Below are 25,745 nucleotides of genomic sequence, written 5' to 3'. Positions count from 1 at the left end.
TCTTATAATAAAATTGTAATTGATTAAAGAGAATCTGCACCATGTACCTTTTTGATATGCATCGATTTTCTAGGATCAAGTTATAGTGATACAGCAGTAGGTTGATACGTTGTAAAATGTAATACCTTATTACATAGTAAAATCAATGTGATGATCCTTTCTTTTAAGCTTCAAAGTAAATTCACATTGTTTAGATTCCTTTAAATAATTTGTAATCATTTAGTAGAATTATATCTTTTCATTTAAAGATTATATTGGGAATTTGAAGTCTTAAACTGACAAGTTCAGTACAGAAATTTAAAAAGAAAGTTAATTCTAGCAATTATTATACAAAAGTTAGAAATTCAATGCTTCAATTGTTTACCCAGGTTACATGGTCGTTGAGAAAATATACCTGTTTAGCTTCAAGCCAGAGTTGTTCTTTGAGATAATATTTATAAGTAGGAATCTATTAGCAAATTAATTCCATTCATATTTGCCCTTATAAACTCTAATACTTAGTTTAACTGATACAGTTTTTAATTATTGTTACTTAAGTTTATAACTGGAAAGTAACAATTTTGGATTTTACAAGATTGTTTTAGTCTTGAAATTCCTAGTAGACTCGTAATCCCTGTTACTGGTTTTATAGATTGACATTTGTTAACATACATGCAAAAAAATTTTGATTATATTTCATGACGGAACTATAGTACCTTAGTTACATAATTTACAATTTTTTTCCTGGCTTATAATCATTATTACAAGTTTTGTAGTCATTGGTGTGAATGCATTCACACTCATTCGTGTGTATATGCCATGTATAAAAATGTTAAGACAAACATAGAAATTTAAGTTGAACATATATGACACATATTTTGTTTCTGTATAAAAATACATCTGTGTTCATATGAAATTCTGTGGAATATCACATTATTCTGATATTTCTAAAGAAAGACTGCATATATATGTATTTAAAACCTTATTGATGATTGTTATTGTGATGTGGCTAGCATTTTCCTTTATTTGCTTTTTTTTTTCTTTTTCTTTTACTGAAGCATAAATTAGATGTAGGTGTAAGACACATGACTATAAGGAATATGTAAATAATGGTGTGGTTCATGTAATTTAGGGGAACCTACAAATGTGTATTTAAGTTCTTGAGTTGTAACTTAGTCTGTTATATAAATATATGTTTATAGTTTATGGTATATAATGATTCTGGTAGATGCAATTGATGTAAAAAAAAAGTCAATGCAACTGAAATGTAAAATAAAATTACCTTATTTGACTTTGTGGTAAAAATTATTTGCCTTACATAGGAATATTTAGATATACCTTTTTAGAAATGTCACTAATCTGATGTAACTCTAATGTGTAATTAAGAGAATTGGCAGTAGGAATAGTGGAGATAAAAGAGTCTTTAAACTGTTTACCCAAATATCTTAAATATAGTTCTGGGAATAATGTTAACTTGGTAAATTTTCTAACATCAGTATGATAGTTTTTAAACATCTCAAACATTATCGAAAATTGCATATGTCTGTATGTCAGAGATTTCCTTGTTTTATGGGCAGTTGATTTAAAAGATGAAAATCATCTAATCAAGGTAAACATTTATCTTTTATTTAGATCTCAAGTCATCCTAGGTATGATTTTTGTTCCTTGGGTGTATATTGGATTTATGAGTATTAACAAGAATATAGAGTAGAGGAAGTGCATGAATAACAGTTTTTTTTTCTCTGCATGTATTAAGTACTTATGTAGCAACTAGCCTTTAAAGGCCTGTTTTAATTCTACAGCTTATCTTATTTGGGCATTGTTTTTGATATCAGGGTAAATGATATAAAAAATGATTGTTTTTATATCATGTTTTAAATGATGCAGTTTCTATTTATTAGTCTTTACGAAAAACTTTGCTTTAGTTAGGCTTCTTTCTATTCAGCAGTAACAACAAAGCCTAAAGTGTTTGATAACATGTTGCTTACTTCCACTTAACAATGTTCCAAATCTTGAGTCCTGTGCCCTTAATAAATAGCATAAAGGGGAGGAAATTCCTAAGAATTCTACATGAAGTGAAGATATTGTATACAATATAATAAAAGAGTATTTAATCTCAATTGCTATACGGGTCTTAAAGCAGTTGTATGGGAATGTATGGTCTGCTTCATGTGTATGTGCTGTTGAATGGACAAAAGCTTGTGGTTGACTGTGGTTAAAAATGTAAGGAAACTCCCTTTTAATAAGGTATAGAATTTCCCTGTTATTTTTTGAATTGTAACACATGAATCAAAATATATATCCAGTGAATTTCATAATCTTTTTGAAATGGCAAGAGATTATATTAAGGTATATAATTTCATTATGTGAGACTTCTTTTAAAGATTTGTTTTAAAATATTAAACATCTCAGTTTTGATGAAGAATTTTCACATACTGTAGACAGAATATTTTATTATTTAGAAAATAGCAAGTATTGGAGTTCATTGTTCTCTTTATTATGGGAGTTTTATGATTTTTTGGGGGTGGGTGGGGGAGAGGCAGAATTTTATCTATCTTTAGTGGAAGTTGCAGAGTTCATTGGTATAGGAGAAAAAAATAGTACATTAAGGTAACCCATTGGGAAGTCTCTGCTTAAATTACCATTGGATTTGCTAGCACCCGATTAATAATGTCTGACATGTGAGTGACTAGAAAAAATAGTTTTGCTTTGCCATAATTACAATTTTAGTATTCGCAGGAAGGATTTTTTTCACATTGAGTTGATGGTATTTGTCTATTTGGTCACATGTTTTTATATGTTTTTAATAGATGCTGTAGAGGTAGACTGTTTCAGTGAATCCTTCTTATAAAAATGTCTAAAGATTTTTGTTATGTAGTAGTATTTGCAATTTTAATGCATTTGATGAGCTTTTGCGTGATTTCACTACTGACTAGAGTTGTCATATCTTAGTATCCTAGAACAAAGGTTAGAACAGTATGGAAGATTGGTATTTGTATGCTTTGGAGAGGGATTTGAGATGTTACCCTGTTTTGCCATCAATTTTCAAGTATGCACGGGTGCATCGTTAATCATGAGAAATGCAAAAATAAATAATCTAGTCCCATTGGATTTTTTTCTATGAATACTTACCTTTTCCTTTATATATATATATAATATATATATATATACAGTTGAGGTATTTAGGTAACCCCTAACCTTTTGCTTCAACAAAGAAGTACAGTATAAAAATATTACCACAGTTTTCATGTGAGCAGTTCTTGGGCCGGGGGTGGGGAGCCCTGTAGATGAATATTTGTTGAAAAAAAAGTTGTGATACAGAATGTCTTAACTCAGCCCCAATACAGTACTTGAGGACCACCAGTGTGTAAAATTGAAAGCACATGAATTTTGAAGCACTAGAAAAGGTTTGTAATTGATTAGCGCTGCTTTAAAGTATTGGAGTACAGTGAGTTTTGATTTGTGAATGGTTCTATTCAATAAAGATTAATTCTGTGTGTTTGATAAAATCTTAGCGCCTTCAATGAGTTAGCTCCCCCCGCCCCTGCAGTTTATTTAACCATCAAATATTTCAGTGTTCTTTTAACAAACTGGAACATTTCTATCTTACTGAATTTAACTTTAGCATGACTGATTTAAACAAGTCAAACTATCAGTTGTTAGCTGGAAGAGTGTAATTGAATAAATTAATATTTTGTTCTTTTAAAATAACTAAAATATATTATAATGTAATCTTATGTATTTCATGCCTTGTGATCTAGAGACTGATTGATCAGCAGGGTCACACAGACCAGCCAGATCTTTTTCTACAGTTTCTTTTCAGTGTTTTCCATTTCAAAACATTTTTTAAAAATAAAATTTAAAATTTAAAATCTTTAACAGTTTGTAATATAAAATTAGGATTATTATAATTTAAAATAATTTATATGAGTCTTTGGGAATTACTTTGACATTTTTAGCTTTTGATACGTGTTAGAGTGATTTTCTGTGTTTGTTCTTAACTTTGTAATTCTGCTCCCTAGATTTTGGAATTTAGCTCTGTATTTTAAAAAGAAGCTATAAAACTTTGTCACTACTAAATCTTGAAACTATGAAAATATTATTGATATGGACCATAACTGCTGTTTTGGAAATCAGTGTTCACACATCATGTTCAAGCATTTACAAAGATTTTATGTAGATAATCAGTCAGCTGATACATTTTCATGAGTTATTAATTTTAAGATACTCTGAGTCACATCTGTGATTTTCAACAAGCTATATTTATGATAAATGATGGACAGATTTTAAGTAGTATAGATTGAAAATTTTTGATTAACTCAAAGTGAAGTATGCTGAGAGATCAAGGACCCTGAGACATATTCTTTAGCATGCATGCGCGCACGCACACACACACACACGTGCTTCAGTCATTATATTTGAGGTGAGGCAGTTGTTAATGTGTGCTTTGTTCCTCACCTAGGAAAATCCTAAACTTTGTTTTTAACTATTTTACAAAATTGGGACACATACTTAAGACATTTCATTAGGTGGTTGTGATAATCATTATATAAAAATCTAAAGCCTAAAGTGAGGTTTTAGACTTTGCATAGATTATAGAATGGGGAAATGTTTGCAATATGATGATAACATATACATGATGTCCACTACTCACCTGTAATTAGTCTGAGGTAGTGGGTTCACGTTAAGTTCTCTATTCAGGCTTTAAGATACTGTTTAGGGGCTGCGGGGGAGAGAAGGTGCAGCCCACTTTTCAAAAGAGGAAGAATTGGTTGTAATGTTGGGAAAAAAAAAAGAGGTTCACTACCGTGCCTAGCTTAGAATCCTGTCAAGTTTTGGAAATTTTAATGTAGAATAGTTATTAAGAATGTTACAGAAATATAAGATCCCTGTTATGATAGAATAAGAAGCAGTTTAATATATTCTTTGTGAGAGTTTTAGCATATTCTTCGTGATAGCTTTACTTCTAATACTGAAGAATTTTTTGAAACTTGTGTTGTTCCTGATCTGGTTTTTAAAATGTATTTAAAATAAATAGTTAAACAGAGTGATACTGTGAAAGAGTAACTTAACTGCTTCTGTTATACCTCCCTGATATCTCTGTTATCCCTGTTTCAAGTTATCCCTCTGTGTAACGGTAGTTTTAACCATTCTTTTTCCTTTTATCTCTTGGGTAGTAGTGACAAACTTTCGATGTATAAGCTATAATTATGCTATGTGTTGTAATGTAGTCTAGCTGTATTTATGTCCTGCTTCCTTAATACAGAAATTTTTAGAGTAAAACTTAGTACCCATCATTAAAATTTTAAATTAATCTGTAATTATTATATTGTGTATATTATAACTGAGGGGGCCCACTTACAGCTATTGAGGGAGTCACTACAGCAATTTTACATTTTTTTGTAAAATACAAAGTACATTTCCTCACTCTGTAAGAGAAACCTTTTTTTCCTCCCTTCAGGTTTAATTATTTCTGTTTGACCTAAACTAAGACTGATTATCTAGTAGTATCCAGTTAAAATGTGTAAAGTAGGAGGAGTAAAGGAAACTCCAGTCATTAGTTGTAAGTTAAAAGCAAAGTTAATATAGATGTACACAGCAAAAAGATTTATTTTAAATGATAGAAGAAAAATTTTTAAAAACTTGCCTTGTAGCTGGAACATGTTGGCCATCATAAAGAGAATCTTGTGTGTTTAGATATTTTGCTATAATAACACATCAGCTGATGAATGTTAAAGTCATTTACATATCTGTATCAACACTAACTTGAAATTAAATATTAAGGGACTAGATTATGCCTGCTTTTTTTAAAGTCCAGCATGGTTTAATAGTTGTGGCTTTTAAAAATTATGTGGGGTATCCTTATGGAGCTTTATTTTTCATGAGGCTAAACAGCAGTTATTCATTTTGGTAGGTCCAAGAATGTGATTAAAATAATCTTAGATGTTTCAGTGTTTGCTGTGTGTATAACAAGGTCTATGGATAACAATGTGTAGATGTAAAATTAAAATTATATAGAAAAATGCAGTTGCATGTAAGTTTTAAAATACTTCCATGAACTTTTTAATATCCTGGGCAACTATGAAAATGGCTGTGATGTACTTATCATAATTTTATTTCAGCTGAATGTCTATTTATATAAAGTTGTTTAGAAACAAACTTATTTAGATAGGATACAGTTTAAATTTATAAGTGGATTTCTTTCAGTTGAGCTGGTTAAAATGTTAACTGTACTACAGGTTTATTTCTGTGTTATACATGGTAGACCATAATGTTGAGATAATTCTGTGGTCTGTTATTTTGTAAAATTGCTTCCTTTTTGAAGTTTGCTCAAATATTGGGAGCTGCCGGAGTCAATAATTTATAATGCTTTGATTAAATTTAGAATCTGACTTTTCTTCTGGTGAGGGTTAATGAGAGTATTAAACTGTTTATTTTACTGTTTTCATATCCTCACTTCTATAACTCTAGAAAACATTTTGATCAATGTGAGATAATTTAGTTTTGTCTATTTCAAGTCATTACTTTGGAAATTAGATACGTTACAGATACCAAATGCAAATATATACAGAAATTTCATTTTTCAATTCTTAATGCAATAAGATAGCATTATTAGGATCTTTAATATACTATTTGGAAAAGCTAGCAGTTTATCAAAGAATCATACCTTTATGTTTAACAGGTTCATATCTTACAGGATTTTAAAAATGGTAACACTTACCCCAAAAGAAGTTTTGCTGACATGGTGTCACTGTGCTGAAGAGGCTGTTTGATGCCATAGTCCCTCCTTTTTTTTTCAGATAGAACTTGTACCCTCTGTTGTAAATACTGCTTGCAGCCTTAAACTGAAAATACAAACCATACCCAAACCTTGTTTTAGTTTTACAGTATGCCTGGAGTACATAGACTTTATATTTATTTTTTTCTGTCAAGAAATTATGTAGCTGGTAACATGTGAAAAGCAAAGAAACAAAACAAAAAGAGAATGAGCAAATATTTGAAGGACCTACTATTACTGCATAGACTGTGGTTAGAGAGCACTCACTGACTCTGTTGGTCTCGGTGGCTGGTAGTGACCTGCGGAGATTAACCATTTAAAAACCAGAGACTTCTTGCTGTCCTCCTGGAGAAAGTTTGCACCGCACTTGTGGTTCTGTGGTTGTTTGTGAGGCGAATGAAGCATTCACACAATCCAAAAAAGCAAAAGCTTTAAAACTCCTTTTTTTTGCAAGCACTATTACTGGAGAGGCAGAATCATGTGGTTTGTGACCTCACAGTACTCTAAGTAAAGTGGGACTGCCTACCACTGTGGCTTTTCCCCCTTGCTCTTTCTCTCTCTCTCTTTCTCTCACAAAAGGCTTGTGGTAAGGCCTTTCCTGGCATCCAGAAGGATATAGCTTTTTAATTTTTGTGACTCATGAGGATTTGGATAGAATACAAATGCTGAAGGAGCCCAAACTCCTGTAAGGTTAAGCATTTGTAGAGCAGAGCTCTGCAGCTAAGGGCTTTCCTTTCTACTCCCCCCTCAACCCCTGCCTTTTTGCCTCCTCTTTTTAGTTCATTATTGTGTCTGTGGAAAAATGAACAAAATTGGCTCAAGAGTCTGTGTGAAATTCTGAACAACAGTGATGATTTACAATAATTCACATCTTTGGACTGTTACACATTCTGGGGTCTGCTTCATATTTGCTGGGTGGCTGGATTCCTTCTGTTTTCCTTTTTCTTGTCTTCTTAAACTTGTGAATCTGTAACTCATTGTAAAAAAAAGTTTACCTTAAGGTCTGGTTGCAAACTGCTTGCTAGGCTTGACTATAATTGGCTGTCATGAAAGTGTTAGTCTGGGCATTCTTTTACAAATTTTAAATCACGTCTGTCTAGTTTATTATCAATATATTAGGTGGTGGCCTTTACAATAAAGATTAAATGTAATGTTTCATGTGTACCATTATCTCATGCCTAGTTTGAAGATCTTAAAAAAATGAATGACAGGAATTATAATATAGTTTATTGGATGAATCTTAGTTTTCTTTATGATTGTAATATTTTTTGTCTTTCATGGAAGTATATTCAGTTTATATAGTTCTTTAAGTAGTTTAGACATTAACAGAGTTTCTGATAGCAGATCTTCTATAAAGTAAAACGCTTATGTTATAATGTAGGTTGTTCAGTATTTGATTCTATGAGCTTAGAATAGAGTGGGTTAACAGAAGGTTTTTTTTTTGTTTTGTTTCTGATGGAAGCTTTGAAATAAATTACAAAATGCTGTGTGTAGTAAGGAATAATGTCCGCAGACAGAGTATGTTAGTCGTCTCGATTTGCTAATTCTGATTCAGAAGAAAATTGGAAACATCTTTGGGAAACTATCTACTTTTTTGCCCCTTTGGACAAGTATGTATAGAACTCATTTTCTTATTAGGATGATTATATATCATAGGCAGTGAATTTTATATTTATGAATAGAGCTTCCTGTTTTCATCAGTTGGGAGCGATGGAATATTTTTCAACAAAAATCATAAAGGCGAACAGACCAATTTTCTAGTCATTTTTTTGCCATTTATCCACGCCACTCTAAATCTGCATGTTAGACTTCTTCCTAGTGTGACAGTAACTAGGAGTGGCATAAAGTAAATGGGGTGGGCGGAGACAGTGAATTACAAAAGATTATTTGGAATGTACAAGGAGGTAAGGGCTGGGGAGACAGGAGAGTCTCAGAACTAAAATATCTCTGTGTTCTTCCTAGTGCTATTCATTATCTGCTTTTGGTTCATATTAGATCACAATGACTGTACAAATATGTGCATAAGTTTCTTTACAGAAAATTTGATTTTCCCGAAATACACTGGTAGGATATGGGAATGATTCTAGTCCTTTATTTTTTAAATGTCCAGAACTTTTTCAGAATAAACTTTTAGTGATAAAAAACCAGGAATACATTTTGATGTTTTATTTTAGCTATGGATTTATTATGCCTAATTGTACGTGTAAACAGGTTTTACATTGAAAGGTAAAAGCTTTCATTTAACATGCAGTTATTCATGTGAAGGAGAGAAAAATTATTTTTTCGTTTATAAATAAGTTGTATCCATATTATCTGTATCTCTAATTAGTATCCAAAGTAAACAAAAGGAGGGTTTTGTCCATATAGCTTGTGGGATTTCCAAACAGTTTCATGTGTACATATAATAGAATCAGTTACTTGAAAATATGTAGGTAGCTGCTGTAGTATGATAAGCAAATGGTTTTCTTCTTTTCAAATAAGCTTATAATAGTTTCTACATTAGTATTCACTGAAACATCTTATAAACCCAGCATTTTGCTGATTATTTTCTTCCTTAAAATCTTCTTTATGCAAACTTTGGCTCTTCAAATTGACCTGATAAGAAATTGAGTAATGTTTAATATCTATTTGTCATTTAATTACCTGTTCACTTTTTGCATGTTATCCTCCTGCATGTTATTTTTGGGCCAGGATCGTTATTCTTAATACATGAGAGTTTAGTAGATATTGTTATATATGCACTTTTTGTCCTGTGTGAGGCCTATCAAATTCTAGCAGGAGAAAGATAGTGAAATCATGTGCTTTCAAGTTTGGATATTCATTATCCACATGAATTTTTTTCCTAAAATGAAAATATATCCTCTTTGGAGCAAATATTACTTTGTTGTAAAAATTTAATAAACAACAATGATAACTGGTGCACATTTGATAATTGGTACACATTTGATAATTAACAGTGTTTTTCATTAGAAATAGCTTACTACACGTGGTGAAGAAATACTGGTTTAGAAAAGTCAATGCAAATAAAGCTCTTGATTATAGATTTATACCATGCTTATCATCAGAAATTGAAAACCACAGATTTATTTTTATTTTTATTTTTTGCTTTTCAAAGACCCATAAAATTTTATCCTCTTTGGGGACATGTTAGTATTTGCTGTTTTGAAGTAAGCAACAAGTTTAGATATACGGTATAAATCATGTATTTTAATGCCATGGAAATGAAATGTAGTTTTGATCTTGAAATCAATTTCGAAGAAATAGTTGTTGGTATCTTGCTTCTCCATTACTTTGTAGTTAATAGAATGTGTCAGAATTGATTGAACTTTTTGAAATACCAAGGTATTTGTGTTTAAATGCTACTTATTCTTCATTGTAACCATTTGAGTAATTTTTTATTTTCTTAACTAATGATCATATTTTAATACATTAATTTTACTTTATCCACTTTATCAGTATTGTGCTCATTTCTATGCATGTTTTTAAGGATTGTTTTAGACTTATTTGCTGCTAATTCTATTCTTTTATTTGCTGCTAATTCTTTGAAAATCAAAGGAGAAAGTGATTTGATGGAGGAATTTTTAAACTGCAGAGGTCCTAATTTGGCTTAAAATGTTCTGATTTTGAGGTTTTAGGAAGGAAATTTTTAATTTATTGTTACATCTTGGTGTGTGACTATCTTTTCTTATTTTCCTTTTTTTTGACACTTTTTCTTTTTTTGGATTTGATGTATAGCTGTTTAAGCTTACATGACATCTATTTGGCCTTATATTGATTACTTCTGTTAGTAAAATATGTATAGTTTTATCTGTTAAATTATGGTGACTGTGCAATATTCCATTTCCTTGTTTGATGGGGTATATGTTTATGTACACATATGCATGCATATTTGTCTGATTCTGTATGTATACAAGGCATTGTTTTGTAGTACTTTTTGTAATGAGAGTATTTTTCTCAGTTTATTTTAATTAGATCATGTAAAAACCCAAACTAGCACCATTTCCCTGATTGTTTGAGCAACTTCATTTGATTAGTTTTAGCAGCTGTCTAAATGTGAGATTATGTGGAAATTGGATGCCAGAAGAGAAAAGCTAAGTCAATCTCTTCCCTCCCTCCCTCTCCCTATCTGTCTCCCTCTACCTGTCTCCCCCTTTCCTCCTCTTTCCCTTTCTTTCTCCTTCAGGCTTTTTTGGTTTCTCTTCCTTTTTTCCCTCATTTCTATACAGGCTCAGAGTAGATTCTTAAGTTATGGTAGGGGATATTAACATTAATCCTCACTAATGAGTACTTGGTAGATTTGGAGCTCTTAACATTCATTACAAATTATTATATTCTAGTATGTGATTCCTCAGTTGTTAGATAATATTGGCATCTGATTATAGAGAATTTCTTTTAGCTGTTTTTAATTGTTTCTTGAATCCTTTTATGCTAATTTACTTTAATACATTGTTCACATAACCTTAACACTAATTATGAGGATTACTTTGTTTTTTTCTTTGATTATTCTTTGAAAGTGCAGAGTGATCCATACTTGTTTAATGTAGCTGTATAAGTAATTCATGTTTCTTGTAATTATTAGAACAATTCATCTTCGAATGCTGTCATTTTTGTAATAATAAAAAAAGGCGAGAACTTGCAGAAAATATGGGAAACATGCTCTTGTGACAGCTGAGGATGTGGCTAGACTAAAGCAGGAAACTACTACCCACAATGCAATGTTACATACACTACCACTTAATAAAATTTATATCAAACATGCTACTGACAAACCAAAGAAAAATAATATCCCAGCTATGCTATTTAACGTATCTAGGGAGAAGTGAAAGTAATCTTTTTAGAACCTTTGTACTTAGAGAATATAGTAAATGAAACTGCAGGACATTATTGTATATGTTGGAGCACTGCTGTAACTTTGTGCTATGGAACATGGCTGTAGGTAAAACTGTCTTATAATGAGAATCTTTTGTATATTAGCTTTCTTGGAAAAGGTGTACAAGGAAAATCTCCTCTCTTTCAATTGAACTGTTTTAGCATTAAATAGGATTAGAGGATATTGTCACTTGGAAAAATAAGTCAAATTTTGAGATATTCATTGTCATTATCTAAACTTTTAATATAGTCATGTATATTTTGTTACAATTTGTTTTAAGATGTCTTTTATTGCAAAGTTGGGGGTAGGACTTGAATTGTCCACTGAGGCATATGTCTTTTTCAAGTAATTGTTTTTCTTGCTCTTTATTTATGTTAATAGCTTGCTCCATCAGTCTGTGTGCTTTACTGTAGGGAGGTTAGTCTAAAGCAAAAATGTGAACCGCGTTTATAATGTGGTTGAAAAACATGTTAAGGCATCTTCTAAAAAAATCGGGTTTTAATACATTGAAGGTTTCCTTTTGTGAATCTTAATCCACTGTGCTCTTAACTGTCAGACTTCAGCAATTTTGATGAATTTAATAACTTAATAATTTAGATGAATTTTGGGGTTTTATAAAGGAGATTGTTTAAGGTTTAAATAAGGGAACATAATAGAATTTTTGAATTGATAACTAATGTATACAAGTTCAGTTAGAGGAAGAATAGAAAAGATTATAAGTTAGTGTTACTTATGAAGGATTCCCCTCTGAGCATTCCAGTATATAAATTATCAGTGTTTTGTTTCACAACCGACATAGTAATTGTCATCTCATCATTTAAATATGAATATCATCGTATGTCTGTCTGTATCTCTATTAAGGATGATTTGCTTAATTGTTTGAAGTTTTTTCTCCTTTAGAAACTGCTTATCAATAACAGCTGTAGCACTGTGGCTTTTCTCCATGGACTCATGGTGGTCTTTGGAACAACGTTCTTCAACTTTGACAGGTGAGACAGAGGCTCTCCAGTGCCACTGCTTTTGGATGAATCTAACTGTGGTTGGAGAAAGTGCATCTTGCCAAAATATATGGGCGAGACCACACACAGCCTTTAAAATAGTTATTGTAGGCTTATTTTTAGGAATACATGTCTTGACAGTTCTTTTATTTGCATGCCAGTTTCATTACTGTGTATAGATTTTTCATTGGTTTCAGTAAAGGCGATTGCAGATTTAGGTCTCTATTTGTTAGGCCTTGTGTATAACTTATGCTGGAAAATACCTTGAGTTCAAGCATAATTAACAATATAGAAAATATATTGAAAGTGAAGCGCTAGATCTTTTTGTTTTTATATATTTGACAGTATTCCCATTGGAAATCTCAATTTCTCAGAAAGCATAGCAGTGAAAACTTGCACTAATTTTCCTTTTAAGATTAAGGAAGTCAGGAGAGAAATGTTAAACTATTCATATATTTTAATTATATTAATATTAGAAAATTATAAAAGTATATATTCTTATAATATTGGTATAATAAAGCATTGTTTAAAATGTAAGTTTTACACTTTAGTAGAAGCTTGAAAGTATTGAAATTAATTCCTGAAGAAGTCTCTTTCTTAATGCATAGGCATGATTTACATGTTATCCAGTCTTTTTATGGGATAATTAAAACTTTATTCAGCTTAATGAACTATAAAATTGTTTGAATATGTTTAAAAATAAGTATTTCTAGTTTTCTAAAACTAGCTTTTTTAGTGACCAGTAGAGATCACTCTAGACTTTACTAAAATGTTAATTGTTTCTTTTTATAAAAATGCTGTATTTGGATAATTATTCATGATTCTTACTAAGTTATTAGTGGTAACAATATTAAAACTTCTTGGAAACTGGGAGGTCACAAGACTTTTTACTTGCTGATTAATGAATGTTTCTTAGGTATTTATTTATAATATGTTTTAACCATATAAGGTGAGATTACAATTTTTTTTCTAGCTTCATAGGGAAAACAGATTCTATAGAAATAATTGGAAAATCAGTTTTTCTCTGTTGTTATCACAATATCCTTCCATTGCTGAATGATTCTGGCAGGTAAGTAGTAGGGAAATTGTGTTCCTATCACTTTTCAAGAGAACAAGTTTATGGATAGAAGAGAGGATGTATTATATACAAATAGATTGTTTAGAGAAAGATTTGGTGCTTGCCTGTCAGAAATTAACATGGATATGAAACTTGATTGGTTTCTAGATTGAAAGTAGAGCTACATAGGTCACTTTTAGGATATTCGAGAAAACTTGGAATGTGGACTGGATAGCGACGATACTATGTGATAATGTGATAGTGTAATCACTGTGTGATTAGATGTGATAATGCTGTTGTGTTTTTGTAGGACAATACCCATAGTCTTAAAAGAGATATGAGCTGAATTAATAAAATTTAATTAAATACATTCATAAAATAAATATATTTGTAAAATAAATGTGTCAAAATGTTAATTGGTGAATATAAGTAAAGAATATATAGGCATTTGTTTCACTATTTTTCAGCTTAAACAGTGAATTCTGAAAGGTAAACCATTTTATGTTTAAGGGGTACAGAAATTTGATTTCAAATGGAAATCAGATCGTTGAGAAAATTCATTCATGTATAAATAAATTTAAAAAATGAGTGAATATGAATAGCTTGGGCTACATAGAGCACTTTTAGATTTTAGTTTATAGTTTTATTCTTGAAATTTTATTCACAGTAGAAAAAATGGCTAGTTTTCGCAGTTTGTTTATACATGGCAAATATAAATTGAAGATGGTGAAATATTTTTGAAAATCCTAACTTTAAGAATTGTAAGTTTGTATTATGGTAACTCAAGGCTAGAAATTTTTAGAGGATCAAAACAAGCATCTGTTATTGGTATGTCATTTGTGTATTCTTAGCTGTATGCTTCTGGAATATATGTACAAATGCCTTAAAAAGTTTATTTACATTAAATACTATTATATTGTACTACTATTACTGAATTATTTATACTACTAAAACTGTACTAATACTACTAAATTGTTTATATGACTACATTACACTTTATAAGCAATATTTTAACGATCAGAAGACTACATCTCTATGTACAAAGTATTAATTTTGAATTTGTGTTATACTAGTTGATGCCCTACCAGGAATTGACACACTTTTTCTAAAGGGCCAGGTAGTAAATATTTTGGCTTTGTGGGCCATAGGATTTTCTGTTAACTACCCAACTCTGCCATTGCAGTCTGAAAGCAGATGATAAGTAAACAAATGAGTATGGCTGAATTCCAGTAAAACTTTATTTACAAAAACAGGAAGTTGTGGCCTGGCATGGTGGCTCACACCTATATTCCAAGCATTTTGGGAAGCTAAGGTGGGAGGATCACTTACCCCCAGGAGTTCAAGACCAGCCTGGGCAACATGGCAAGACCCCATGTCTACCAGAAGAAAAAAAAGGAAAAGAAAAATTAGCCAGGCATGGTGACATGCACTTGTGTTTCCAGCTATTAGGGAGGTTGAGGTGAGAGGATCACCTGAGCCCAGGAGGTACAGGTTGCAGTGAGCTGTGTTCTTGCCATTGCACTACAGCCTGGGCGACAGAATAAAGCCCTGTCTCAAAAAGCAAAAACAAAAAACCTGGGAAGCTGCCATAGTGGTTTGCCCACTCCTCTTATAGAACAGGCAAGAATGACTTGTAATAATGAGGATTATGTTTCTTATTTATATATTATAATAGAATTCTTGAAGTATTTGGAAATTTTCTTATAATAGTTTATTGTTATGTGAAAGATCATGTCTATGGTATGTACTAACCATCTCTTGAATTGAGTCGTGCAAGTCATCTTGATCATATAATCATTATATTGTGTGTCACCCTGAAGTCCTTTTAGGATGAAGTTGGAATCCAAATAATCTTGATTAGAGTCCATCTATAAATTATCTTAAATCTCAACATTTAATTTATTTACTTTTCATTAGTACTAATAAGATGTTAAGATTTATGTACTTATTATTCACAGAAATGTTCTCTCTTTTAGAGTTCACTAGATTTAGTGCCCAAGCATGAAATATTTTAGCAGAAATCTTAGTAAGGACTGTGATCAGCTATTTTCCCTCTGTTTTATCCATATTTGAATTTCATTCTGAGTGGAAAAAGTAATTAGTTATATTTGATATTACTGTGTATCTCCAGAAACGGTCATTGCATCTACCATTGGACATGATATCCAAAGTAAATTCATTTTCTGAGGATTTACCTATGTTAGGTAGACTTTGGGTATTATTTATTTGGTGATGGTGGTTACTACTGAGTAAGAAAAGTAACATTTTATGTACATTTATTGGTAAATAAAAATTGAACCTGTATTCTGATCTGAATTTCAGATCTTTATCATGTTAACACTTAAGGTTTTATATAAATGGGATAGCTTTAAGTAACAGCTTACAGTGAGTTCAAATTATTGTGTACTTTGTTTTGTCCATTATCATTTAAAGCAATTCTAATTATTAGATATACGGTAAGAATATGTCTCAAGTAATTTTGTTTTGGAGGAGAAATCTTTCTGCCTTCTTCCTCCTGCCTTACAAACTCTGGTGATTGCCTGTTTGCCCTCATTTATGATAAAGTTCCAAAGTGATTGTTTGTACCTCCCATATTTAATTATAAGACAAATCATAAGACACATAATTATAAGATACATATTTAATTATAAAACACATAAATCATTGGAAGCAGTAAGAAAGATAGCTTGTCTGAGAGGGAAACACACACGCACACAAACCCAGAAAGCATCATCAAGGGTCATTGAATGTGAGGCCAGATTGCTGTGTCTGCCTCAGTACATTTTAAAATATATCAGTGTAGGAATTTAATAAACGAATTGACAAGAGGAACATTTTTTTTAAGCATACTTTTTAATGAAAGACTGGGAAATATTTAATATTTATGTAGGGAAGATTTTCATCCAAAATTAATAAATTGAAAATAGTTTTGACATTTAAAGTTATATAATGATCATATAGTAGGAAAATCTCTGAGAAATAAAATCTTGCCTAATAATAAATGGTTAATATAGGTTTATTTTATCTATTTCACTGTCTCTTGGTACTATTTTAAATCTCTAGGACTCCTGTCATTTTTAGTTATAAATTCATGTTTTTTGAAAATTGAGAAATCCTAAAGACTGCATATTTTTGAAATAATTTATGGATTATTCAATACAATTGGTTGGTATATACTCTAGCATTGCTATTTAGTTATTTATTGCATGACATATTTATAAAGTTGATTAGTGATAATGTCTTAATAGACTTTATTTTTCAGTGCAGTTTTAAATTTACAGACGAATTGAACACAAAGTGCAGAGAATTCCCATAATCTCCCACCTCCCTGACACTGCCAACAGCTCTCAGTTTATTCTTACTAATATCTTGCATTGGTGGTCTACATTTATTATAATTGATGAACCAATATTGATACATTATAGTTAACTAAAGTTTGTAGTTTACATTAGGATTTGTTCTTTATGTTGTACAGTTTCATAGGTTTTGCCAAATGTATAATGTCATGTCTCCAAAATTACGGTGTCATCCAGATTAGTTTCACTGCCTATATATCCCCTGTGCACCTCCTATTCATCTCTCTCCACAATCCCTGTTAATAACTATTTTTTTCTTCACTTTCTTTTTGCTGATATGTGTATGTAGTAGTGGTTAAATATATATAAATTTACTATCTTAAGCATTCTGACAACGGAACTTTTTACTCTCTATAGTATTGCCTTTTCCAATATGTCATGTAGTTGGAATTGACTCCCAATCCTGCAAGCCCTTTTCATAATGGCGTTAATCTATTCCTGAGGATGAGGCTCTCATGACCTGAAAACCTCCCATTTTAAAAATTGTGTTACTTGTTTTTTGAGTTCCTTGTATATTTTAGATATTAACCCCTTTGCAGATATATGGTTTGCAAATATAAATATATTTTCTCATTCTGTATACTTGTTTCTTTACTCTGTTGTTTGTTTTCTTTGCTCTGTAGAAGTGTTTTAGTTTATTGTAATCCCATTTGTCTATTTTTGCTTTTGTTGCCAGTTCTTTTGGGGTCGTATCCAAAACATTATTATCCAAACCAATTTAATAGAGCTTTTTCCCTCTATTTTCTTGTAGCAGTTTTGCAATTTCATGTCTTATGTTTGTGTTTAATGCAGTTTGAGTTGATTTTTGTGTATGTTTTTAGATGAGAATCTAATCTTATTCTTCTGCATGTAGGTAACCAGTTTCCCCAGCACCATTTATTGAAGAGACTATCCTTCCCTCATTTTATGTTCTTGGCGTCTTTATTGAAAATCAGTTGACAGTAAATGTGTGGATTTACTTCTGGGTTCACTCTTCTGTTCCGTTTGTGTGTGTGCTTTTATGCCTGTACCATGCTGTTTTGATTGCTGTAACTTGATAGTGGATTTTCAAATTAGGTAATGTGAAGCCTCTGGATTTGTTCTTTTTGCTCAAGACTGCTTTGACTATTTGGGGTTATTTGTGGTTCCATATGAATTTTAGGATTGTTTTTTCTGTTTCTGTGAAAAGTGTCATTAGATAAAGATTGCATTCTGTAGGTCACTTTGGGTAGTCTGAACATTTTGACAATATTCTTTTTTTTTTTTTTGAGACAGAGTCTTCCTCTGTTACCCAGGCTGAAGTGCAAGTGGTGTGATCTCAGCTCAGTGCAACCTCTACCTTCCAGGCTCAAGTGATCCTCCCACCTCAGCCTCCTGAGTAGCTGGCACTATCTGTGCATGCTACCACGCCTGGCTAATTTTTGTATTTTTTGTGGAGATGGGGTCTCACCATGTTGTCCAGGCTGGTCTCAAACTTCTGAGCTTAAGTGATCCGCCCACCTTGGCCTCCTAAAGTTCTGGGATTACAGATTCCATATGGCATGAACCACTGTGCCTGGCCATACCAGTATTCTTTCAATCCATAAAGTTAGGGTATCTTTCCATTTAATTGTGTCTTCTTCCATTTATTTCCTCAGTGTTCATACAGGCGTGAGCCACTGTGCCTGGTCTTAACAATATTCTTTCAATCCATAAAGTTAGGATATCTTTCCATGTAATTGTGTCTTCTTCCATTTCTTTCATCAGTGTTTTATAGTTTTCACAGTATGGTGTACAGGCTGTACTTCTTTGGTCAAATTTATTTGTAAGTATTTTACCTTTTTTTGGTAGCTATTGTTAATGAGATTTTTTTAAATTTCTTTTTTGGATAGTGTAGAAGTTATACTGATTTTCACATGTTAATTTTGTATCCTGCAGAATTACTGAATTTGTTTGTTCGTTCTAACAGCTTATGCCAGAGTCTTTAGGTTTTACTCCATGAAAGATTGCGTTGTTTGCAAGCAGAGAGATATAACTTTTTCCTTTGGATGCCTATGATTTCTTTCTCTTATTAATTTTGCTTGATACAGTATTCTTTTTTTTTTTTTTTTTTTTTTGCTTTTCATAGGAGTTATTTAGTATTTATAGCTTTCAACATAGACATCCCCCTGATTCATTTTTTTATTATTTTTTTTAAGTTTTATTTTTCCATAAGTTATTGGGTACAGGTGGTATTTGGTTACATGAGTAAGTTCTTCATTGGAGATTTGTGAGAACCTGGTGCACCCATCACCCGAGCAGTATACACTGCACCCTATTTGTTGTCTTTTATCCCCCACTTCTCCCCAAGTGTTCAAAGTCCATTGTGTCATTGTTATGCCTTTGTGTCCTCATAGCTTAGCTCCCACATATCAGTGAGAACATGCAACGTTTAGTTTTCCATTCCTGAGTTACTTCACTTGGAATAGTAGTCTCTAATCTCATCCAGGTCATTGCAAATGCTGTTAATTCATTCCTTTTTATGGTTGAGTAGTATTCCATCATATATATATATATGTATATGTATATATATATGTGTGTGTGTGTATATGTATATGTATAATCGCAGATTGTTTATCCACTCATTGATAGGCATTTGGGTTGGTTCCATGATTTTGCTATTGTGAATAGTGCTGCTATAAATATGCATGTGCAAGTATCTTTTTAGAATAATGACTTCTTTTCCTCAGGGTAGATACCCAGCAATGAGATTGCTGGATCAAATGGTAGTTATACTTTTAGTTCTTTAAGGAGTCTCCACACTGTTTTCTATAGCAGCTGTACTAGTTTACATTCCTACCAGCAGTGTAGAAGTGTTCCCTGTTCACCGCATCTATGCCAACATCTACTGTGTTTTGATTCTTTGATTACGGCCATTCTTATAGGAGTAAGGTGGTATCGCATTGTGGTTTTGATTTGCATTTCCCTGATCATTAGTGATGTTGAGCATTTTTTCATATGTTTATTGGCCGTTTGTTTATCTTCTTTTGAGAGTTGTCTATTCATGTCCTTAGCCCACTTTTTGATGGTATTGATTGTTTTTTCTTGTTTTGTTTGAGTTTGTTGTAGATTCTGGATATTAGTCCTTTGTCAGATATATAGATTGTGAAGGTTTTCTCCACCTCTGCGGTTTGTCTGTTTACTTTGCTGACTGTTCCTTTTGCCGTGCAAAAGCTCTTTAATTAGGTCACAGCTATTTATTTTTGTTTTTATTGCAATTGCTTTTGAGTTTTTGGTCATGAAATCCTTGTTTAAGGCAATGTCTAGAAGGGTTTTTCCAATGTTATCTTCTGGAACTTTTATAGTTTCGGATCTTAGATTTAAGTCCTTAATCCATCTTGAGTTGATTTTTGTATAAGGTGAGAGATGAGGATCGAGTTTTGTTCTCCTACGTGTGGCTGGCCTAGTATCTGAGCACCATTTGTTGAAAAGGGAGTCCTTTCCCCACTTTATGTTTTTGTTTGTTTTGTCAAAGATCAGTTGGCTGTAAGTATTTGGATTTATTTCTGAGTTCTCTATTTTGTTCCATTGGTCTTTATGCCTATTTTTATACCAGTACCATGCTGTTTTGGTGACTATGGCCTCATAGTATATTTTGAAATCAGATAATGTGATGCCTCCATATTTGTTCTTTTTGCTTAGCCTTACTTTGGCTATGAGGGCTCTTTTTTGGTTCCATATGTGTTTTAGAATTGTTTTTTCTAACTCTGTGGAGAATGATGGTGGTATTTTGATGAGGATTGCCTTGAATTTGTAGATTGCTTTTGGCAGTATGATGATTTTTACAGTATTGATTCTGGCCATCCATAAGCATGGAATGTGTTTCCATTTGGTTGTCTGTCATTTCTTTTAGCAGTGTTTTGTAGTTTTCCTTGTAGAGGTCTTTTGACTCCTTTGTTAGGTGTATTCCTAAGTATTTTATTTTTTTTTGAAGCTATTGTAAAAGGGGTTGAGTTACTGATTTCTCAGCTTGATTGCTATTGGTATATAGAAGAGCTACTGATTTGTGTACTTTAATCTTGTATCCGGAAACTTTACTGAATTCTTCTATCAGTTCTAGGAGCTTTCTGGAGAAGTAGTTAGGGTTTTCAAGGTAAACGATCATATTGTCAGCAACAGCTAACGCTCTGACTTCCTCTTTACCTATGTGGATGCCCTTTATCTCTTTCTCTTGTCGGGTTGTTCTGTCTAAGACTTCCAGTACTATGTTGAAGAGGAGTGTTGAGAATGGGCATCCTTGTTTTATTCCCATTCTCTGGGGGAATGCTTTCAACTTTTCCCCATTCAGTATTATGTTGGCTGTGGGTTTGTCATAGATGGCTTTTATTCCATTAAGGTATGTCCCTTTATGCTGATTTTGCTGAGAGTTTTGATCAGAAAGCGATGCTAGATTTTGTCAAATGCTTTTTCTGCATCTATTGAGATGATCATGTGATTTTTTTTTTTTTTTTTTTGAGACAGAGTCTCGCTCTGTCACCCAGGCTGGAGTGGAGTGGCCGGATCTCAGCTCATTGCAAGCTCCGCCTCCCGGGTTTACGCCATTCTCCTGCCTCAGCCTCCCGAGTAGCTGGGACTACAGGCGCCTGCCACCTCGCCCGGCTAGTTTTTTGTATTTTTTTTTAAGTAGAGACGGGGTTTCACCGTGTTAGCCAGGCTGGTCTCGAACTCCTGACCTTGTGATCCACCCGTCTCGGCCTCCCAAAGTGCTGGGATTACAGTCTTGAGCCACCGTGCCCGGCCGATCATGTGATTTTTGTTTTAAATTCTGTTTATGTGGTGAATCATATTTATTAACTTGCATATATTAAACCATCCCTGCATCCCTGGTATGAAACCCACTTGATCATGGTGGATTATCTTTTTGATGTGTTGTTGGATTTGGTTAACTAGTATTTTGTTAAGGATTTTAGTATCTATGTTCATCAAGGATGTTGGTCTGTAGTATTCTTTTTTGGTTATGTCCTGTCTTGATTTTGGTATTAGGGTGATGCTGGCTTCATAGAATGGATTAGGGAGGGTTCCCTCTTTCTCCATCTTGTGGAATAGTGTTGAAAGGATTCATACCAATTCCTCTTTGAATGTCTGGTAGAATTCTGCTGTGAATCCATCTGGTCCTGGACTTTTTTTTTTTTTCTTTGATAATTTTTAAATTACCATTTCAATCTCGTTGCTTGTTATTGGTCTGTTCAAGGTGTCTAATTCTTCCTTATTTAAGCTAGCAGAGTTGTATTTTCCTGGAATTGATCCATCTCTTTTAGGTTTTCTAGTTTATGTGCATAAAGGTGTTCATAGTAGTCTCGAATGATCTTTTGTGTTTCAGTAGTGTCAGTTGTAGTATCTCCTGTTTCGTTTCTCAGCGAAGTTATTTGGATTTTCTCTCTTTTCTTGGTTTATCTTGCAAATGGTCTGTCAATCTCATATGTCTTTTCAAATAACCAGCTTTTTGTTTCATGTATCTTTTGTACTGTATTTTTTGTTTGTTTCAATTTTGTTTAGTTCTGCTCTGCTCTTATTTTTTTTCGTCTACTGGGTTTGGTTTTGGTTTGTTCTTGTTTCTTTGTTTCCCTGAGGTGTGACTTTAGATTGTCTATTTGTACTCTTTCAACCTTTTTGATGTAGGCATTTAGGGCTATGAACTTTCCTCTTAGCATTGCCTTTGCTGTGTCCCAGAGGTTTTGATAGGTTGTGTCATTATTGTCATTCAGTTCAAAGAATTTTTTAATTTCCATTTTGATTTCATTTTTGATCCAGTGCTCATTCAAGAGCAGGTTATTTAATTTCCATGTATTTGCATGGTTTTGATGGTTTCTTTTGGAGTTGATTTCCAGTTTTATTCCACTGTGGTCTAAGAAAGTGCTTGATATCATTTCAATTTTCTTAAATTTATTGAGGCTCTTTGTATGGCCTATCATATTGTCTATCTTGGCAAAAGTTCCATGGCTGTTGAATAGAATGTGTATTCTGCAGTCGTTGGATGAAATGTTCTGTATATATCTGCTAAGTTTATTTGTTCCAAGGTATAGTTTACATTTATTGTTTCTTTGTTGTCTTGTTGACCTGTCTAGTGCTGTCAGTGGAGTATTGAAGTCCCTGCCCCCCCCAGCCTGCCCCCCGCCCCCCCCGGGGCCTGCCCCCTCGCCCCGCATTATTGTGTTGCTGTCTATCTCATTCTTAGGTCTGTTAGTAATTGTTTTATAAATTTGGGGGCTCCAGTGTTAGGTGCATATATGTTTAGGATTGTGATATTTTCCTGTTGGATAAGACCTTTTATCATTATATAATGTCCCTCTTTGTCTTTTTTAACTGCTGTTGCTTTAAGGTTTCTTTTGTCTGATATAAGAATTGCTACTCCTGCTTGCTTTTGGTGTCCATTTGCATGAAATGCTTTTTACCACCTCTTTACTTTAAGTTTATATGAGTCCTTATGTGTTAGGTGAATCTCCTGAAGGCAGCAGATAATTGGTTGGTGAGTTCTTACCCATTCTGCAATTGTATTTTTTAGGTGGAACATTTAGGCCATTTACATTCAATATTAGTATTGAAATGTGAGGTACCCTTGCATTCATCATGTTCTTTGTTACCTTCATACTTTGTTTTTTTGTTTTTGCTTTTTAACTTGTATTTTTGTTTTATAGGTCGTGTGTGCTTTATGCTTTAAAGAGATTCTGTTTTGATGTGTTTCCAGGATTTGTTTCAAGATTTAGAACTCCTTTTAGCAGTTCTTTTAGTGATTGCTTGTTAATGGTGAATTCTCTCAACATTTGTCTGAAAATGACTGTATCTTTCCTTCATATATGGTGTTTAGTTTCACCATATACAAAATTCTTGTCCGAAGATGTTTTGTTTGAGGAGGTTGAAGATAGGGCCCCAATCCCTTCTAGCTTGTATGGTTTCTGTTCAGAAATCTGCTGTTAATCTGATAGATTTTCCTTTATAGGTTACCTGGTGCTTCTGTCTGACAGCTCTTAATGATACTTTCCTTCATGTTAACTTTGGATAACCTAATGACAGTGTACCTAGACGATGATCTTTTTGCAATGAATTTCCCAGGTGTTTTCTTTGTGCTTCTTGTATTTGGATGTCTAGGTTTCTAACAAGGCCAGGGAAGTTTTCCTTGATTATTCCTCCAGATGTGTTTTCCAAGCTTTTAGAGTGTCTTCTTCCTCAGGAACACTGATTATTCTTAGGTTTGGTTGTTTAACATAATCCCAAACTTCTTGGAGGGTTTGTTCGTATTATTCTGTTTTCTTTTTCTTTGTTGGATTGAGTTAGTTCGAAGATCTTGACTTTGAGCTCTCAATTTCTTCTGCTTGTTCCGTTCTATTGCTGAGACTTTCCAGAGCATTTTGCATTTCTAAAAGTGTGTCCAAAGTTTCCTGAATTTTTGATTGTTTTTTCTTTACGCTATCTATTTTGTTGAATATTTATCCCTTCACTTCATATATCATTTTTTGGATTCCCTTGCATTGGGCTTCGCCTTTCTCTGGTCCCTCCCTGTTTAGCTTAATAACTAACCTCCTGAATTCTTTTTCAGGTGATTGAGGGATTTCTTCTTGGTTTGGATCCATTGCTGGTGAACTAGTGTGATTTTGTCAGGGTGTTGATGAGCCCTGTTTCGTCATATTACCAGGGTTGGTTTCCTGGTTCTTTCCTATTCCGGTAGGCTCTGTCAGAGGGAAGGTCTAGGGTTGAAGGCTGTTGTTCAGATTTTTTTGTCCTACAGGGGGTTCCCTTGATGTAGTACTCACCCCTTTTTCCTGTGGTTATGGCTTCCTGTGAGCCAAACTGCATGAATTGTTTTCTCTCTTCTGGGTTTAGCCACCCAGCGAGTCTTCCCAACTCCTGGCTGGTGCCGAGGATTTCTGTGCAGAGTCCTGTGATATGAACCGCCTGGGTCTCTCAGCGGTGGATGCCAGTGCATTTTCTGGTGGAGGTGGTGGAGGTTGCAGCCGACTCCATGAGGGTTCTTAACTTTGGTGGTTTATGTTCTATTTTTGTGCTAGTTGACCTCCTGCCAGGAGGTGGCACTTTCTGCATCAGTTGTAGTAGTGTGGAGAGGGACTGGCAGTGGGTGGGGCCCTAGAACTCCCAGGATTGTATGTCCTTTGTCTTTGGCTACCAGGTTGCCTAGGGAAATCCCATCAGGTGGGGGTGGGGCTAGGTGTGTCTGAGTTCAGACTCTCCTTGGGCCAGTCTGGCCAGTCTTGCTGTAGCTACTGTGGGGGATGTGGTGAGATTCCCAGGTCACTGGAGTTGTGTACCTAGGAGGATTATGGCTGCCTCTGCCAAGTCATGCGGATTGTCAGGGATGTGAGGAAAAGCGGCAATCACAGGCATCACTCAGCTCCCAAGCAAACTGAAGGGCTAGTCTCATTCCCACCGTGCTGCCCAGCCCACGACAGCCCCAAGTCTGTTTCCAGGTGGAGGGCACGCTGGAAAACTTTCCAGAGGCTTTCTGCTTCTCAGAGTATTTGAGGTGTCTCCCAGGTCCTGCAGGAGCAGTCTGCTTTCTTCAGAGTGTCTGTGATTCCTTCTCGGGATTGCTGGTTTGTTCTTGCAGTCGATCTGGAGCTAAAATTCACAATTTGGTACAGTATTCTTGGTGGACATTTTTTCCCCTCCTTTTCATCACTTTGACTATATTATCCCATTTTCTCATGGTCTGTAAGGTGTCTACTGAGAAAACTGCTGTTAGCCTTATCTGAACTCT

General features: G+C 33.5%; 2 protein-coding genes across 3 annotated transcripts in view; one reads left to right on the top strand and one right to left on the bottom strand.

Moving 5' to 3' along the window:
* LOC117087304 (runt-related transcription factor 2-like) overlaps positions 1-7,213 on the bottom strand; it is a 44,069-nt gene extending 36,856 nt beyond the window's left edge. The window contains exons 1-2 of the mRNA XM_033217361.1: positions 7,025-7,213; positions 6,701-6,824 (exon numbers count right to left, since the gene is read on the bottom strand). Of these exons, the coding sequence (XP_033073252.1) occupies positions 6,701-6,824; positions 7,025-7,162 (262 nt within the window). The 5' untranslated portion in view covers positions 7,163-7,213. The remainder of the gene's footprint in view (positions 1-6,700; positions 6,825-7,024) is intronic.
* The window catches only part of SUPT3H (SPT3 homolog, SAGA and STAGA complex component), a 516,212-nt gene that overhangs the window by 42,834 nt on the left and 447,633 nt on the right, over positions 1-25,745 (top strand). The window lies entirely within an intron of this gene.

The sequence above is a fragment of the Trachypithecus francoisi genome, unplaced genomic scaffold, assembly GCF_009764315.1.
Source record: "Trachypithecus francoisi isolate TF-2019V2 unplaced genomic scaffold, Tfra_2.0 Lachesis_group10, whole genome shotgun sequence".
NCBI lineage: Eukaryota > Metazoa > Chordata > Mammalia > Primates > Cercopithecidae > Trachypithecus > Trachypithecus francoisi.
This window is presented reverse-complemented; position numbering and strand designations above follow the sequence as displayed.